At 29.2% G+C, this 18,808-nt stretch overlaps 1 protein-coding gene across 4 annotated transcripts in view; it reads left to right on the top strand.

Annotated features, from left to right (window-relative positions):
• Window positions 1–18,808, top strand: part of LOC111686578 (hemicentin-1) — a 191,460-nt gene extending 172,652 nt beyond the window's left edge. For all 4 annotated transcript variants that reach the window (XM_046947183.1, XM_046947185.1, XM_046947184.1 and 1 more), the window contains 3 exons: window positions 572–749; window positions 14,080–14,216; window positions 18,574–18,808. In XM_046947183.1, coding sequence (XP_046803139.1) covers window positions 572–749; window positions 14,080–14,216; window positions 18,574–18,677 — 419 coding nt within the window. In that variant the 3' untranslated portion in view covers window positions 18,678–18,808. The remainder of the gene's footprint in view (window positions 1–571; window positions 750–14,079; window positions 14,217–18,573) is intronic.

The following is an 18,808-nucleotide window of genomic DNA, read 5'->3' on the forward strand; positions in this document are numbered from 1 at the left end:
ATCTATTTATCTATCTATCTATCTACCTATCTATATATCTATCTATCTATCTATCAATCTATATATCTATCTATCTATCTATCTATCTATCTATCTCTCTATCTATCTATCTATCTATCTATCTAACACAAATTTCAAAATTACTTCGAATAAAAGAACAAATGCAATTGTATGCAAACGCTAAAGAAATATATATATAATACAATTTAAAGTAATCGAGAGACATATTTATTCTAGTATAATCAAATACATGCACACATAAACAAATAAATATATTCTTTTCTCATGTATAAATAAATAGTTGCGGATGTATTCACACATACGCAACTACATATTTACAAACAACTAAATCCAAAGTATAAATTCCGCAACATGTAAATTTTTGCACCGTTAACAATTATTTGACGTAATGTTTAAAAGGTTTGTTTGGATACGTTAACGCTTCCAAGCACACATTAACACTGGCATAGGAATGAGCTCATTACTACTCAGAAAATTACACATTTACATACAACTTTAGCAAGTTCATACTACAAAATTTATTTTATGGGTAATACCATTGTATTTACAGTTCCTCATGTGGAAATACTTGATGAACGTGGTTCAACCACACCGGAGAAATATTATAAGGCTGGCAGTACCATTGAACTACAATGCGTCATATCGAAAATTCCTCAACCATCATCATATATAACTTGGCGACACAATACGCGCTTACTAAACTATGACACTAGTCGCGGTGGCATTAGGTAAGTGAAAATATACCCAAAAATACTTATGCATTAACTCAAACACCTGATTACAAACCCGCACTTAACAATTATTGAACATACAGAATTTATATTAACACTTACACCTTCATTTCTATACATTTCGACAAATAAGGTCTAATCTAGTCAAGATGTGGGAGATAGAGAGAATAAACCACACAACCATTGTTACGTTGTGTAGTTTGATATGTAGGAAACCTATCAAAACGGCAAATTAAGTTTTAAATTGAAAATGGCTTAATCCCCACGAAAAATTGTCAACACACACCAACACTATAGTCCCACACTGATGCGAAAACTAAAATACGAGTTTGTATTACAAATAGAAATAGTATTTACAAATGAACAAATTGGATACTGCAAAGACTCTCGATGCGATGATACCTTTAAATGAATTTAAAGTAAAAAGGGTAATCTGAAAAGGGCTGTTATAATGGAAGTATTATCTGACTACAAATTATGCTTTACAACTTTGTGAACATCGAATATCTATTGAAATGAGAAACTATTAGATTGTGAAAATGTTAGAAATTTCAGGTCATTCTGATATTATTTGGCAACTAAACTGGGACTTTTAACTTGGTTTATCCCAGTAAAAATTAACATATTATTTGGAACTGACTGAGAAGTTTGGAACTGACTGAGAAGTTAAAAATGATTATCAAACCTTACCTCTATACGAAAAGCAAATCTGTTGAGACTAATAATATATACCCCGAGTCTATAATATCGGTTTTACATTGCTTGGGAGTAATTCAACCTATTCAAAGATACTGACCAAAAGAGTCATTGTATCGGAAATGAGAGCTGCAAATGTCACGAAAGTAGCAAGTCGCGGAACTCCACAAGGGGGAATTCTATCTCCATTGTTATTGAACCTTGCATTGAACCCTCTTCTCATGGAACATCGGTCTTAGGGCTTCAGGGCCATTGCGTATATGGATGACGTGTTGTTGTAGTAACTGGAAAATACCTAAATACTATAGCGCATAGAATAGAAACTGCACTCAAATCACTTAGTAACTGAAGTAGGAACAATGGTCTAGGTGTAAATCCAGCCAAATCGTGACTCTTTTCACCAGAAAATACAAGTTACCCATTCCACTCTTCCTCGCTTGGATGGGGTCGAGTTAAAGTTATCCGATAGTACTGCGGCCCTATTCTCATGAATAATCTTGGTACATAGATCCTAAGAATACCAAATGGCTCTTCGATATGGTAGTTAAGCCCATATTGCTGTATGGTGCACTTGTCTGGTGGAAATTCCTACAAATGAACGTCCGCCGGAAGTGATTTGGAAGAATTGTTAGCGTATCCGCGCTAATGATAACATGTGCCCTTCGGGCAACTTCATTAAAAGCTCTTTTTGTCATGATGAATTGGTTACCTTTTGATATACCTTTTGATGTTGCCCTCAACTTAGCGATTAGACTCAATACGTGGCATATGACTAAGTCAGGCCACTTCATCATAATCAACTGCCTGTGAGAATTTCAGGATATATTATTAACTGTACCCCAGGCCATCGTTATACAAACCATCCACGATGGTTCGTGTTAGGTCTTTTCCAATGGCTCTAAATCGAGAGATGGCGTAGGAGGTGGCCTTTATATTGCACATACTAGAGCTGAAGTGTCTTTCAAACTTCTCGACCAATGTAGCGTACTTCGGCTGAACTATCAGCCACAAAACGGGTTTCATACTAGATCAAGTTCTATTGAATATACCATGATTATATTTGAAATTATACCGACATTCAGGCAGCCCTAAGGTCCTAGTAAGCCGGACATCTCTTAATGAGATGGCGAAACATTCCACAGTGGGACTGTACTGAATTCCAGGTCATCATCAGGTACTACTCACTAGCAACAGAGTACACCGACCACTTTTTTGCTGCAAACGCTCGATTCAAGAAAAACTCGATGATCCTGAGCAACACAGATAGTCGATTGAAGCCACCTGCATATTGGTAAGGATCGTGTGGCTGTCATATGACCCACGTAGACCACGATTTGGAAAGCAAATCTACTGAACTTAATTGCAGTATTGACTGGCCACTGGCATTTTGGGCTCCATGCTAGAAAACTAGACCTTCCTAGTAATGACTTCTGCAGGAGCTGTCAAGAGGAAGAAGAGAGTACTGACAATTTCCTCTGTCAGTGCCCTGCCCTAATGTCTTGCACTATTTAACGGATATATCCAGGGCTGACATCCGAATAATAGATTCCTTTATTCGTGCGACAAAATGGCTTGGATAGGAAACCAGAGTAGATGGGATCAGCGGTATGACCTTGGCGTGTTACTAATTCGAACAGCAAGGGACAGCCTGCTAACCTAACTACCCTAATACATTTATGTTCCAATCAGTATAGTTTACTATCCTCATAAATACTCACACCATTTTTTTTTAAGTGTTGATGATAACTATTTTGTGTTTAGATATGCGTAACACTTTCAACGGTATAATTTAATTATTTCACTTTATACCTTTTGACACACACACGCGTAAACACCCTCACATAAAACCAACATAACCAACTTGTCACATACGCCCAACTTTTAGTTTTAAATCCTGTTAAAGAATTCCAAAACTTTTCTTATGGATTTTTCTCTTAAAAGTTTTGAATTGCAAAGTTTTATTCTCGGGGTTTTTTTTTTGTCGTTCATTTCTTTATTAATCTAAATGGCATGTTAGCAATCCCTGTAGGGATAATGTAAATTAGTAATGAATACATGAAGAATTTATTCAGGGATATAAGTATAGGATCTTATGACATGAAAAAGGTCAAAGACAACTTTTATTGAAACCACTTTATTGTTGCTAGACAAAATGAGGTGTACGTGCGTGTAAATAATTTGAAAAGGATATTGGTAAAACCTTGTAAGAAAATTTGTGTACTTCGAAATTAAATTAAAAACGTGTAAATTACTTACATTTATTTGATCTTTTTTTTGAAAAAAGTCATTGAAATAATTCAATAAAATTAAAAACTTATTATAAATAATTGGGTTAAATAATGTAATTATTTCATTTGGAAAAATTATCTGACAGTGTCGATTAGAATGCAAAAAAATGAAAAAGGCAATAAGACCTTTAGAATATTTTCCAAAAAAAGTTAATTTTTGTCACATATCGCTTTCAATAGCTGGGAGAAACGTTTCTAATTTTCAACCAATTTGTGTACCCATGCTCAAAGAAGATACAATACAAAAGTATATAAATATATTGGGTCCCTATTAAAATCGAAAACGATCTAGCCATGTCTGTCCATAAATAATGTTAAAATAAATTATTTTTATTTAAACCAATATGTTCCTACCAATTTTTATGTATATCATATAGGCCGATATAAACCAACCTCTGTATGTGGCATCCGGTAAGTTAGGGATTAGTGTTCTAGTCTGGTAGACCGGAGGTGGTGGGTTCGATTCCCCCCTGAGGCACTGGTTAATGAGCGCACAACAGGCCCTATAGAAGCCTACGTGTATTTAAGTTAAACTTTATGCCTTAATGGTGGCTATTGGTTGGTTGGTTAACGTGGTAGTTCACTGCACGGGTACAGCCAAGTAGAATCGAATCCGTTTTGAACATACCATTTCACCCGTAAGATGTATTATGACATAATGTAAGATCCAGCCCACTTGCATGTCTGCCTACCTTATACCGACTACTTCGGTTTATAAGGTTTATTAGGTTATTCCACCTATTTTCAGATTTCTGAAGATACTGCTCTTAATAAAACCTAACGGAATTGCTACTAAAACTGCGTTGGTGATATGTAAAGCAGATTCCGATCTGGATTTATGTCCAGTGAACCAAACAACGATAACGCCTGACAGGCGCCCAGCCTTGACAGATTCGTCTTGTATTGTCTGACTAATAGAAAGTGGTATTATAACAATTTATTGCAAGAAGTGTCAATTGACTATTGACAGAAATTCCTATGTTCTGCTAATATTGAGATCATGCAATACCCTACAGACTGACATTATCGCAAATATTTTTCCATGACACTACAGTTCATGGAAAGATGGTAAGATAAACTTACCCCAGCTTCTTCACAGAAGACACCAGAATCACCACCACAGCTTATTTTAGAACCATCTGTAAAGATTCTGGTTATGTATTCGCCCAGATTGTGGGTATAAATTAGAAATTAGCAAAAGTCCTACATCCATTAAAGATCTTACAATATGATTTATAGTATACGCACGGTTGTGAGTACAACTAATAACAGTAAAATATTATGCTGAAATATTAAAAATTATATTCTAAAATTAAAAAAAAAAAATTATGCTCTTAAAATAATCTCTGGGTCATAAAAACTAAAAATTAAATTTTCTAAAATTCGAACTTAAGTTCGAAAAAATTTTAAAAGCCATTAAAATCAGTTCTGGTGGTCCGAATTGTCTGAAATTTTACAGTATGGAGTACACTTGAAGACACTACAATGTTATGTTGGAATATTTAAAATTAAGTTCGATAATTCGAAGTAATGTTCGAAGAAATTTTGAATTTGTTAAAATAATATAAAAATTGAAGATATTTACAAAAATATAATTTTAGTTCTTTTCGAGACCAATTTCTTATATTTTCTAATTTTGAAATAATGTTTCAGTAAATTTTAAAGCTGTTAAAATTATTTCAAAATCGTGGAGATTCACAAAAATATATTTTTTTTTTATTTTTTCCAATTTCGAACAAACAAATATTGAAACGACGAATTTACGCAACGAATTGTTGTCGACTAGTTGGTCGTGCTATACGAAAAACGTCCCAATTATGAGTATACCATTAAACTGAAGTCTTCTAAAAGGCCTTCTTAAAAGACCCTAAAACAATCCTCTACAAAAGTGAGTACGTTATGCCTTAGCTGCCAATTGCACGCGGTATACATCTTTGTAGCGATAAGTAGTTGTTTATTCCATAGACAATCACACTTATTATTTGGAAAACGCAAATGACTTGTATTTACATATTAAATGCATTTAATAATAATAAACATCATTATTTGAAATGTACTCCTTAACACTTAATTTTAGAATATTATTTTAATCAAACAAGTATTTTTGACAATATGCTGCTCTGACTACTACGAAAAAAATAACAATAAAACTTAAAATAAATAGCAGCATTATTTTTCTTTGCAAATATTTCCTAATGGGAGAATTTTGTGGTAAAATTCAAATTTGAATAAAAAAAAAAACGAACTTCATAAGTAAGTGGCTTATTGTATTAAATCTGTACATTCATGTAAATGAATGTACATGAATGTCTATACATAACTACATATATACATATATTGATATATGTATGTATACCCAGCAGTTCATTGTACACGTAACCAGGGATTTTATCGTTTATGATCATAATACTTTTTAATTTTCTAATGAACAATTTAAAAATTCGTTTAAATTGTCAACCTTATAGTTTACTTGGTATCAAGAAGGGAAACAAAATATATTTTCTCTATGTATTAAAAAAAGTTCGAATCATGTATTACTCTTAAACTACTGGTATATATATGTAATAGTAAGCATATAAGTATGTATGTGTATATCTATATATTTTTTATTTATATGCATTGAAAATGCCATTTCATTTAACCATAAGGTTAAATTTCATCTATTGTTACAGTTTTTATATTCATTTTGCTGAATAAAAAAATAAACCAAAAAGTTATTCTTTGTATATACATATTATACGATTTCAACGTTTGCAGTTATGACATAGGTAAGGTGACAAGTAATTATAGAAACTACTAAGAAAAGTATGAAAATAATATTCGTTTTAATGATAATTTTCGATAATTATTAAATTATAAAATATCTAGAATGAATTTGTTGATAAATTTCTATATCTAATCTTTTATTTATTTAGAATTTTTGGAAAACAAAAAAATTTAGATAAATTCTCTATTTAAAGAAAACATTGTTTGTTACTGATAGTACCCCTTCTCCCTGAGACTGCAATAACACCAAAATGGTAGAAGATTCATCAAGGTAACAATCCCCCGGGGGTTCAGCATCCACTAAACTTAAATGTCGTTTTTTAATCCGATGAGTAAACTTGGGAGGTCTACCAAGCGCCCCCGAGTGACTTTGATGAAAAACACAATTTTTAAATTTTTTACATAGTTCTGCCGGTCATTCTACAAGCACCTTGGGGGGTCTACGAAACCCCAACAAATGCACCTGATGAATCCATAATCTCGGTGTGACATCGAAGGACATATTCAGTAGTGCGAAATACCCAGACAATAAGTCTGGTATGTCGAATGTGACAAATAATGTAGAAATTTCCAAAGCAAACCGATAAAAGTCATACTCAATCAGTATTATTCTATTGTGTCGCAATGAGACCCTCCCGAAATTTTAGCAATTTATATCAGTTACATTTTCAGATTATAATGAAACGATGAACTGAATGATAGGCAAAAACCTAGTGTCAACCAGAAAATTCCTAAAAATATCCTAACGCATTCAGGAATTCAGTTTAAGTTGTTCTGTTACATCACCCAGTGATATCTATTGAGATGGCAACAGCTCCTTAGAGAAAGTCTAAACATTTGAAATTTGAATATATCAGTCCTTAAAACAACATTAGGTGCACTACGTTGATCTCGCAATAACCTCAATCAACTGACCAGCCAGGGCAAAGTCCTTCGGTCAACTGGCCGCCATTAGTACCATATTATCTGGCGCTCTGGTTTGATTCCATGTTAAATGAATCCAATTAAAGCCCGAGTATCAATTCAATAGTCTTGACAGACTAGAAGTATTGGTGGCACCTCCTTTCCTCAGGAATTGCAATAACACGGGGGTCCTCCACCTCGCAGTAGGTCTGAATTAAAAATTTGTCAAAATAAGTCTAGTCCGATTGAGATAACATTTGATTTAAGAATATCCAAGGAGTATTCAAGATTAAATTCTTAAAATGTTTCCCCTAAATATTTAAGGATCACCTTTTGGAACTCAAAGTGAGGCCTTCGATATGTAAAAGTAATTCAATATAAAAATATTTTAAAATTTCACAAATTTTTATAAAAAAAATTTTCAAAGGTTTAAAGATCAAATTTTGTATGACCTACTATTAGTCTAACTGCTGACATTAAAATATTTCTTATTGTATTTTATTTTTATATTCATTCACATTCAAAAAATATTGTCTGAGTCTTTGTATAAATTAAAAAACATTAATATTACATGACTTACAATACGATAACAACAAAATTTTTATAAACAATTTTTTTGAAAAAAATCCATAAAAAATCATAAAAATCTGTAATCTAAAACACATAAATACAAATATAGTATGACATGTTTATAAAAGTGAAAAAAAAATGTTGCCAAAAAAAGTGTAATGAAGGAAAATTGTAATTTTTTTTGTTTAGTTGGGTTTGGTTGATTTTTTTCTGTTATTAATATCTGTAACCTTGAACTGTTTATTTTACAACCTTTAATATTATATACTCGATTTTTTCGATACACCCTCTCTATGAGTGACATGTTCATTCGTATGTATAGAACATTAAACGTAGAATCAAAGAAAAAAATGAATGATTTAATCCAGTGCATAGTACTTTTTACGCTTGATATTCGAAAAGAAAATAACGTTACTATAAATTTATTCAAAAATAATATTATCATGTCACAAGCTGTCACGCCTTGCGTTTTTTTAAGGTTCTCTAGTGAACAATATCAATTTAGTTTTTTTTCGAAAATTTTTTAATATTCACAAAGAAATTTCAATCTTTTATGGTTATATAAATTTTGTTATCAAATTTTATATTAAATTTTAATTAAAAAATTAAATTTTATTGTTACATATACATAAATGGTTTATATTCAATACTATATATGTTAAATTTATATATTCTCATTTCCATAAAACTTTAAAATTTAAATTTAAAAAGTTTTAATTAATAAATTTTTAAAACACTTTTATGTAATTTACTAAAAAGTTTAAAAAAAATAACCAAAATTAATCTAACATTACAGAAAACTATTTTATTTAACTATTCATCTAAATTTTACAAATGGATTTTGAACATCTTTTAAATGAATTCTAAATTTGTTTCAAATTGTAAATATCCCTAAATTCATTAGTTTATGTGTATGTATGTAAATATGTATGTAAGTATTTGTGATACATGTCTTTTTGTATTAAATATTCTATGCATACGAAAACATTTTATAAAACAAATTTTTATTACAAAAAAAATTTCCTTTATAAATGTAGAAAGTAGTAGAACATGACATCTGTATAACATGTCAAATTAGAAATGTGTGTATGTATGTGTTAATGTCTATGGACTTAAAGAGAATATGTAAATCTAAATTTTATTTTATAATTATAAACACTTTACTAGGTTAGTTACAGCAATTTTATACATAAACTTTTATGCAAATTATTTCAATTCTATAAAATCAGTATTTCAAAATGATTGTTATACCTGCCCTAGCAATTAAAAGTATACATTTTTGAAATTATTTATGTTTTAAGGGCTGATCCAATGCCAATTTACATTGTATAACAGGACCATAGGGAATATGTATAATTAACATACCTGGTATAGAAAACTTTACAACTTTGAAATATTTTTCATACAAAATAAACATTTTCTGAACTTGTATAACAAATTGTCTACAAATTTCTTTAGGGTTCAAATTTATTTAGAAATTTGTATCTCTACAGCAACATTTTCAATTACACAATAGCTCTGTTTAATAATGAAAAGTTTTTACTTGTTAGTAACAAATGTTACTGAAAAAGCATTCATTAACTTAAAATACTAGCAGGAAGAGCAAAAGTCAAGATCGTAAACATTTTCTGTTGCTGCAAACTATCAAAATTTTATTTTATAGTAGTGAACAGCTGTTTTTATACCCCTCACCTTCGTGAGAAGGGTATATATAAGTTTCTCATTCCGTTTGTAATTTCTATAATATAATTTTCCGACCCCAAAAAGTATATATATTCTGGATCCTTATAGATAGCGGAGTCGATTAAGCCATGTCCGTCTGTCTGTATGTTTGTTGAAATCAGTTTTTAGAGGACCCCAGATATCGGCGAGATCCGAATCTTCAATAATTCTGTTAGACATGCTTTCGGGAAAATCGCTATTTAAAATCAGCAAAATCGGTCCATAAATAACGGAGATATGAGCAAAAATCCGAAACAACCTCTGAAATTTTCATCAAAAATTGAGTTTTTTTATTCATGCTCAAACAAAAATTGCAAAAAACAAAATACACAATCATACGGTAAATTTTGTTATTGTAATCTTGTTTATAAAAACAAGGCAGAGCGTGAGCAGCAGAGCGAGAGCAGCACTAGATGTAGGTTGGTTTTATTGCGTTGTTTATTTTGTTTTTATTTTTCTTTGTTTTTGTTTTGCTTTTGGTGTAATATTAATGTAGTCGGGAAAAAATTTATAAAACTAATATGTATGTTTAAAATACACTATGGTGAAGGGTATATAAGATTCGGCACAGCCGAATATAGCACTCGTTGTTTATCTATTTGTCAGCCAACAATTCTGTCTTTGTTTTAACATAAAACTGTTAAATACACTTTTGAAAGTTTTAAATCTAGTTTAAAAACTAAATTTGAAAAAAAAATCTAAAGTTTAAAAATTTCATTTTAATTTTTTTGAAAATTTAATTTACATTATCTAAGGATTTAAAAGTGTAATTTTATAAATTTTTAAATTTACTCTCTCTCTCTCTCTCTCTCTCTCTCTCTCTCTCTCTCTCTCTCTGATAGTATTTTCTGGAAAAATAAATGAACCAACCTAATGTGTTATAAATATATATGTTAAATGAAAATAAATAAACTTCCTTTAATGCTTTATTTACCTACAACATAAATACGTATTGTCATTTACAAAATTTACTTTTAATCCATCTTAAATAAATCTTTCTGCAGAAAATTGTCAATCATACGAAAATATTTCAATTTGATTTATAAACCCTTTAAAAGTTCAATATATTTTGTTTTCTTATTATTTTTTTTCTTGTTTTTCTGCTAAAAACATAAATAATATATTTAAAATATTTTCCAAAATATTACATATCAACTCAATTTTAGCAGAAACCAATCAATTGAATATATATATATATATATGTAAAATGTAAAGAGAAAGTGTGAAACAACATATAGAAATAATCTTACATGTGCAGAATAAACACTCTGATATTTATGATATTTTATAAATTTCCAAGTAAAAATAATAAGAAATAAATAATGAAGTAAAAAAGTACAAACACGACTTTATAATACCCTATAAAGAAAAAAATATATCTGATTTATAAAACTACATATGATTAAATATAATTTGATATAACAATAAAAATTTCCCATTGACGGACAGTTGGACATATTTGGTTCAACTAAATAAGATTTCTATTATAATTCTAACACAATTAATCAAATTAAATTAAACTTTAGCACACCTACTCCTTTTAACTTATGGTGATTTACTGTAAAAAAATCGCAATTTACATGACGTATACGTGTGGTGCAATAATCACCATCACACTCATCAATCATACGACGTGTGGTACAAAAGATACAGCAGTTATTGCAAAAATACATGCAGATATACATATGTATGTACATAAATGTTTAAGGGTTTTGATTACTCGTTTATTTGCTTTTACTTAATGCAACAAAATTGTTCTTTAATATTCGGTTCTTTAAACTGTTTAATTTTAAACCAAGATCGAACATTCTAGATGAATTTTTGGAATAATTTGTACATACAATGTAGATGAGTTTTATGGTAATATCATTAAATTACTGTTTTATTTTAAATTTAATATTGGTTTAATATTAAATAAATTGAGCATTAACATAAATATTTTCATTAGAAGTAATGAAATATTTTTGAAGCACACTTAAACTTATATAAAACATGTGAAAAAATATAATTTCTTTGGGTAGGATGGGGCAAATAACCTGTGCCTCGTTTCTGTACTTTTCACAAAAAAAAATATGTCAGTCTTCCAGTTTTTAACAGGGTTAAGCCGTTAATTTTGCAAAATGTGCGCCCTGTTTTATACAAGATGATCATGGGGTACTGGGTTCATCTATGCCTCAAAGAAAAAATGAACCGAAATAGTTTTCCTTGGTAATAGTAAACATCGACGACCTACAAGATAAGCGAGACCCATGACATGCCCATGACGAACTAACTAAGTAACTAACTAACTAAATAACTAACTAACTAAGTAACTAACTAACTAACTAACTAACTAACTAACTAACTAACTAACTAACTAACTGACTGACTGACTAACTAACTTACTATATAAATAACTTACTAATTAACAAATAACTGACTAACTAACTAACTAAATAACTAACTAGCTAACTAACTAACTAATTAACTAACTAACTGACTAACTAACTGACTAACTACCTGACTAACTAACTAATCAATTAACTTACTTACTTACTTTGAATTTCTTCTACTGCATATGCTTACCAATAGAGTCCACACTGGTGATGCTTAGTTTACTAGTAACTGGCCAATCGTTTGATAGGTAGTTAGCAGGGTTTCTTTCTTTCATAGTCTAGTCTACAGTGTAAGTTTAATGCTACAGTGCTAGTTAAATGCTACATGCTCTTAAAATTTATGGCACTTCATTTTACTAAATTTAAAATCGTCATTTAGCAAAACTTTTGCATAACTTTCCAATTTAACACCTCAATAACAAAAACAATTTTTCAATTGCACTCATAGATTTTGCAATAGTTTTCCGCAGAAAAAAGGTAAAAAAGTTGGAAGTGCGTTTTAAAATACAATTATAGGAATTCAATTTAAAAATAAAAACGATTATAAAGCTTCCCAGCAAAAACATACTAGAATTTTACGTTTGTGCAAGCCTGTTGTGTAGTGTATGAGGGTGTTTTTTTTTTTTGTACAAATGCTGCGGTTTGGTTGTACAAAAATAAAAAAAAATAATTTTTACACAAACATATTGAATTTTTGTCAAACTGTTTATATTCTTTATATTAATAAATAAATAATTTTTTACAAAATTTATATTTCGAAGAAAAATTTACATCTATATTTTTGTAAGTCCACAAAAACTTGAAAAAATCGGTGTTTGTACGGGCAATGTTTGTGTAGTGTATATTCTAACGAAAAAAGTATCTTTGTCGAGCCGCTTGTGCAGTCTATTTGGGCATTAATACGTATTCATTAACATTTTTCACCACTTCATTAACATTTGTCACTACTTTAAAAGTATCACTATGTGAATACCTAATAACTTCCAAAAAAACATACAAATAGCTTTCTGAGAAAGACTTCAGAATTTGGAATCAAATAAAAAGAACATCTCTTCTTTGACAAGCCTGTGTTAAAATCATCACTTCTTCAGGTCTTTTTCAGTACTTGCATTTAGTAAATTCTACTTCTCTTTCGCTTGCTTAAAAGTTCTTTTTTGCTGGGATATTAAAGTACTTACGTTTCTAAAAGTAATTTAATAAGTACACGTCATTACTGAGTTTTTACTGGGTTCTAATACACTTCATATGCGGTTCAGTTTTTCTCGATTAATCCTTCAGCAACTAAACTAAACAAAAACTATAATAAAATACATATGTATGTACATACATATGTATATATATATAAATATTTATATATTAATACAATACTACAGTTACACCCAAATATGTTTAGAGTTTTATGGTATGTGTATATTATCTCAAGAAATTTTATTAAAAAATTTTAAATGAATAATCTAAGAGCAAAATCCTTGAATAACTTGGTCATTCATGTTGAACTAATATTGAAAACAAACAAAAGGTAAAAGAAAAAAATACAAAAAAATATTGCAATGGGGAAGTTCTTAAAAGGGGACATAAATAATAGTGTTATTTTAAATTATTTTATAAAAGTATTACAATTAACCGTGTTGTTTCAAAACTCAATATTTTACTTTGAACGAAAACGGGGGAGTAAAACAGAATAGAAAGATAATAACAGCACTTTTCCAAATGCCCTTTAAAATATTTTATCAGTCAAACACACCTATATACACACATATATATATGTATGTATATACATATGTATAATAATTTTCTTATATATTTTTCATTTGTTCATGTTTTCATTTTGTTAATTTCATCAAATATTGAAGTTTTCATCAGATTCTACGCTTTGTACTACTAGTATATAAAAATATAAAATTTTCTATTTACATACATACAAACATATTTTGTTATATTCTTGTTATTCAAATTGTATATAAATAATTCTGTTGTTTTTTCTTCTTATTTCTTTCTTGTTAATAGTGTGAAAACCGATATGCTACCAGGACGTGCTTTTAGTCGTCTTTATATAGCTAATGCGAATCGTCATGATACTGGAAACTATTCATGTATACTTGGCAATGATATCACTGGAACTGTTATGGTACATGTTCTAAATGGTATGTATACTTAGTATAGAAATCTAAATATATTTACACTCTAAAACACACTTATTCCCACACACATACGAACATACAAACATTTTTTTCAAAAATACTTTTATCTTAAAAAACATACATTTCATTTTACACCCACATTCAAGTATTCGAAACATCGAAATGTGCAATATTTGTTTTTCGTTTAGTTTTTCACTTTTAAGCTTCAGTTTTTCGAAAATGTTTTGTGCAACCAAATATAATCTAAATCTGTATTGAACTTTAAATGAATGTTTAAGCAAATGTTTATTTCGTACAGTATGCTTTTTGAATATTTAACCTAAAACATACACATACATGCCAAACATTTACCTACATATATACATATATATTGGATAAAGAAATTCCAGAGAGTTTTTCTGTAACCACATAAGATAAAGATTCTTTAACCAATGTTATTTCGATTAAAGAAATATGTATGTATGTATGTATTTAAGAATGTTAATGGGTAATTACAAATTTAAAATTTTATAATACTATGTTTACGATAACTATTTTTATATAAGACTTCAGATTATTACATATTTCTCATAACATAGAAAGAGACTCATAATACAATAGTAGTTTTTGTCTTTATTTTATTTTATTTTTGCAAAAACTTTATACAATTATTAAAAATCCCCCTATTGAAGTAAAGGGTAGAAGGGGGATCATTCGCCATAGGGACACATCTGTCAATGCGAATGTAAAATGTGCGTAATAAACCTCAAATAAACGATTAATATAAATACATATTTATGAATATATACCAATCTATAACGTGGACTAATCTAGTCCCTGCAGCAGGCTGATCTCTGTGTGGATGGTATCACTCTACTAAGATCAATCAATAATAAAACTTTTTCAATAGTAACCAATATTTTGTAGTATGTGTATGTAAGGGCTTTTATTCAAATAAAAATTATTCCATTAATCGCACAGAAAAAATTATCGGTAGTTTATTTTCAATTAACATGTTTTAATTTTCTTTATTTTTTATTTAAACAAATTTTTATTTGTCTTAATTATCTCGTTTTTTGAAACTGTTTGAAACTAAAGTGTAAAATTTTGATTAAATTTTTAATTAATTCAATTAATTTTTTAATTGATTGAAAAAATTTTCTGGCCTTCTTTTCTATTTTCGATTTATTTTTAATATTTTTTTGGATTTTTGTGCTAGTAATATTTATAATTCTTAAATAGTCCATAAAATTTTAGGCATATAATATTCAAGTTTCTTTACAATTTATGAAACACTTTATATGTTAAATTGTGTCAATAAAGTGATATTTTTTGAAAATGCTGAACGCATTGTTAAAGGTCTAGTATTCCTTTAACATTGTGTGTAATCGATTAATAATTTGATTGTTTTAATCACCTTCTTAATTGATTTTTAAAAAATTCTCTATCAAACAGTTTAATTTATTTGATTAATAAATTAATAAAAAATCAAATTTTATATTTATTAAATATTTAATTTATAAAATTAATGAATTAATTAATTTTAAATCTTGTCTCAATTATTGACATTAATTGTTCTGATTAATTCGTTATTTGGAAAAAATATATATATTTTTACTTTTTTACAAATTTGGTAATTGATATCATCATTTTGGTTATAGGTGCAAAACTTGCTTGATACAATTATTTTGATAATTAAAACTCATTTTCAGTTTTTTCTGTGCGAGGAAAATTTTTTTGTTTTTCTACGAATGTTCTTGTCGAATAATCGAATAAAATTTTAATGTTACCTTTTACCCATATTTATATCCTACACCACTTTAGTGGGGAGGGTATATTAGGTTTGTGCTGATGTTTGTAACATACACAAAATTCATCCTATACCCAATCGGCATAGAATCGGTTTCAGAGTCGATTAAGCAATTTTCAAGATAGTTGGATGAAATTTGGCACACCTCTTTTTTTGGCCCAAGGATTGAAAATTGATAAAATTGGTCCATTATTTCGTCTAGACCCCACACAACCGTACCCCCCGAATAGGGTCTTTTGACTCATAATTAGGTTAAATGTTCTATTATGTCAACAAAAGTCGGCAAAACTTAGTTTTATAGAACATTTAATGACATTATTGATTATTGTAATGATCATGCCTCTTTTGACCCTAGCCCCCATACAAACTCCCTACAAAAAGTGACTTGAAGGTCAAAATTTACCTATAAACACTAATAACACTTTTAAATTCTACATAAATAACTTTTATAAGGATAGGCCCATATATTCCCCTACTCCCTTTTCAGTCCTCTTGCAAAAAATCTCTTTTTTTTTGCCGAAAAAAATATTCCGAAATAAAGTTAAAAATAATATTAAATGTTTTTTTAATAATCCTCAATTTTAGCATAGTAACTGGTGTAGGGTATCATATGGTCGTGTATGCCCGACTATACATTCATACTTGTTTATTATTATGTTTGAACAAAGAAATACACGAATACTAAACCAAAAGATCTGTTACAATTGAAAGAAATCTTCTGCTACTTTTTGCAATTTATAAAAAATGTACATTTTGCAATGTTAAAAGTAGGATGCTTCCTGTTTTAGAAGTGATTCTATGAATTTTTTTAAATGCTTGCTTTAAATTTTGTTGCTATACTGGTATTTCTAAGCGAGTTATGTATGTTAAAATCATTTTCTGTTGAGATCGATTATTGACCGATCCTCATAATATTTTACATAAACATTTCGGTTCATTAATAATTTGTACATTACGAATACCATTGTCATCCGCACAATGAAATTCGTGTTTCAACAGATAGGCAGGCAGATGGACGACTAGATCGTTTTAAAATCTAATAAGGACCCAATGTTTCGATGTGTTATAAACGGAATGACAAATATACACCCCCATCATTTTTGATGGTGGGTATAAAACATGTTAAGTAGCTGACGAAATTCACACATATTTCTCTACTTAAGTTTAACATCAAAAATACATAAAAAATTATAAAAGCCTCAGCTTCCACTTTTAAATCTACTGAAAAATTTAAAGTGTCTTAAAAAATCTTAAGATTTTGGAATTGTTTGGCAAGATTTATTTACATTTTATTAAATTATTCGAATAAAAACTTTTATTCTATAATTTAAAAAAATTTTTTTATAAATAAAAAAATATTGTAAGTTGACGATCAAATACCATTTAATAATCAGATTAGTTAATATAAAAACAAGTAGGAAAGTATAGTAGGGCATGGCCGACCATATAATACCCTACATCATGAGTATATTTTTAAAATTTTTACTTTTTATAAAGAAGCTTTTATGTTGAATATTACCATAATTCCAAAATATTTAAGCAATTTTTTGATAAAAAAAACTAAAATTTTTAAATGAGGCTTTATATAGGTCAAATATGGGCCGATCCTCGGTAAATTTGGGAAAATGATATATTTTTAAATAACAGTTAGTTTTGTTGAGTTTCATTGCGATACAAATGGTTACAAGTCAATTTTAGACGTTTAAGACATTTTTTGAAGGGGGGTTTGTATGGGGGCTAGGGTCAAAAAAGGGCCGATCCTTACTAAAATCTGCAGTGTCATTTATACTTATATACAACTTATTTGTGCCAATTTTTAGAGAGATAATAGAATATTTGACGTAATTATGGCATAAAAAGTTCCAATCGGGAGGTACGGTTGTATGGGGGTTAGGTGAAATAATGGACCGATTTCAACCATTTTCAATAGGCTTCGTCCCTGTGCCAAAAAACATGCTTGGTCCAAATTTCATCAAATTATCTTGAAAATGGCGGCCTGTACCTTGCGCACAAGGTTTACATGGACAGCCAGCCAGCCGGACGGACGGACATGTCTTAATCGACTCAAAAAATGATTCTGAATCGATCGGTATACTTTAAGGTGGGTATTGGACCCATATATTAGTATGTTACAAACATCAGCTCAAACGTATAATACCCTCCCCACTATAGTGGTGTAGGGTATAATAAATTGTTTCTGATGTTAATTCCCTTTGATGTTTTTAAGTACAAGATTAAACTTCGCAGTGTTGATATACAAAACAACGGAAAACGTCACTGTTTGTTATCAAAATAATGGATGTTTATTTTTATAAAAACTATATTAATTTTAAACTTATGCATTTTTTGCTTCAATTAAAACCACCTACATTTGGCGCTTAAGCTAGCAAGCAAAATTAGCTAATAGAGTTCTTAAAAGTACCTATCTAGAATTAATTTTAATTTAATCCTTCATCCTTAGATTGGCCCTAAGTAAATTTTCATAAAACCCAAAATAGTAATTAATTTAAGAACATTTAATTATACTAATGTGTTTATAACATTAATATATTCTTCTTTTTCTTTTTACAGGTGAAGAACCAGCTGCCATGCAGCATGCATCAGGTTCAATGGTGAACCCAATACTCTCGGTTGTGTTATTTGTAGTATTTGTTATAGTTGTATGTCAACGATGACGATACTAAATACTATTAAAAAGGAAATAACCAATGTGTCTATTAGATAATTTAATATTAATATTTTAGTAAGTACGAATAAAATACATACAAAAATAAAAATATGAACAAAATATTAAGTACATATAAAT

The sequence above is a fragment of the Lucilia cuprina genome, chromosome 3 (assembly GCF_022045245.1).
Source record: "Lucilia cuprina isolate Lc7/37 chromosome 3, ASM2204524v1, whole genome shotgun sequence".
Classification (NCBI taxonomy): Eukaryota; Metazoa; Arthropoda; class Insecta; order Diptera; family Calliphoridae; genus Lucilia; species Lucilia cuprina.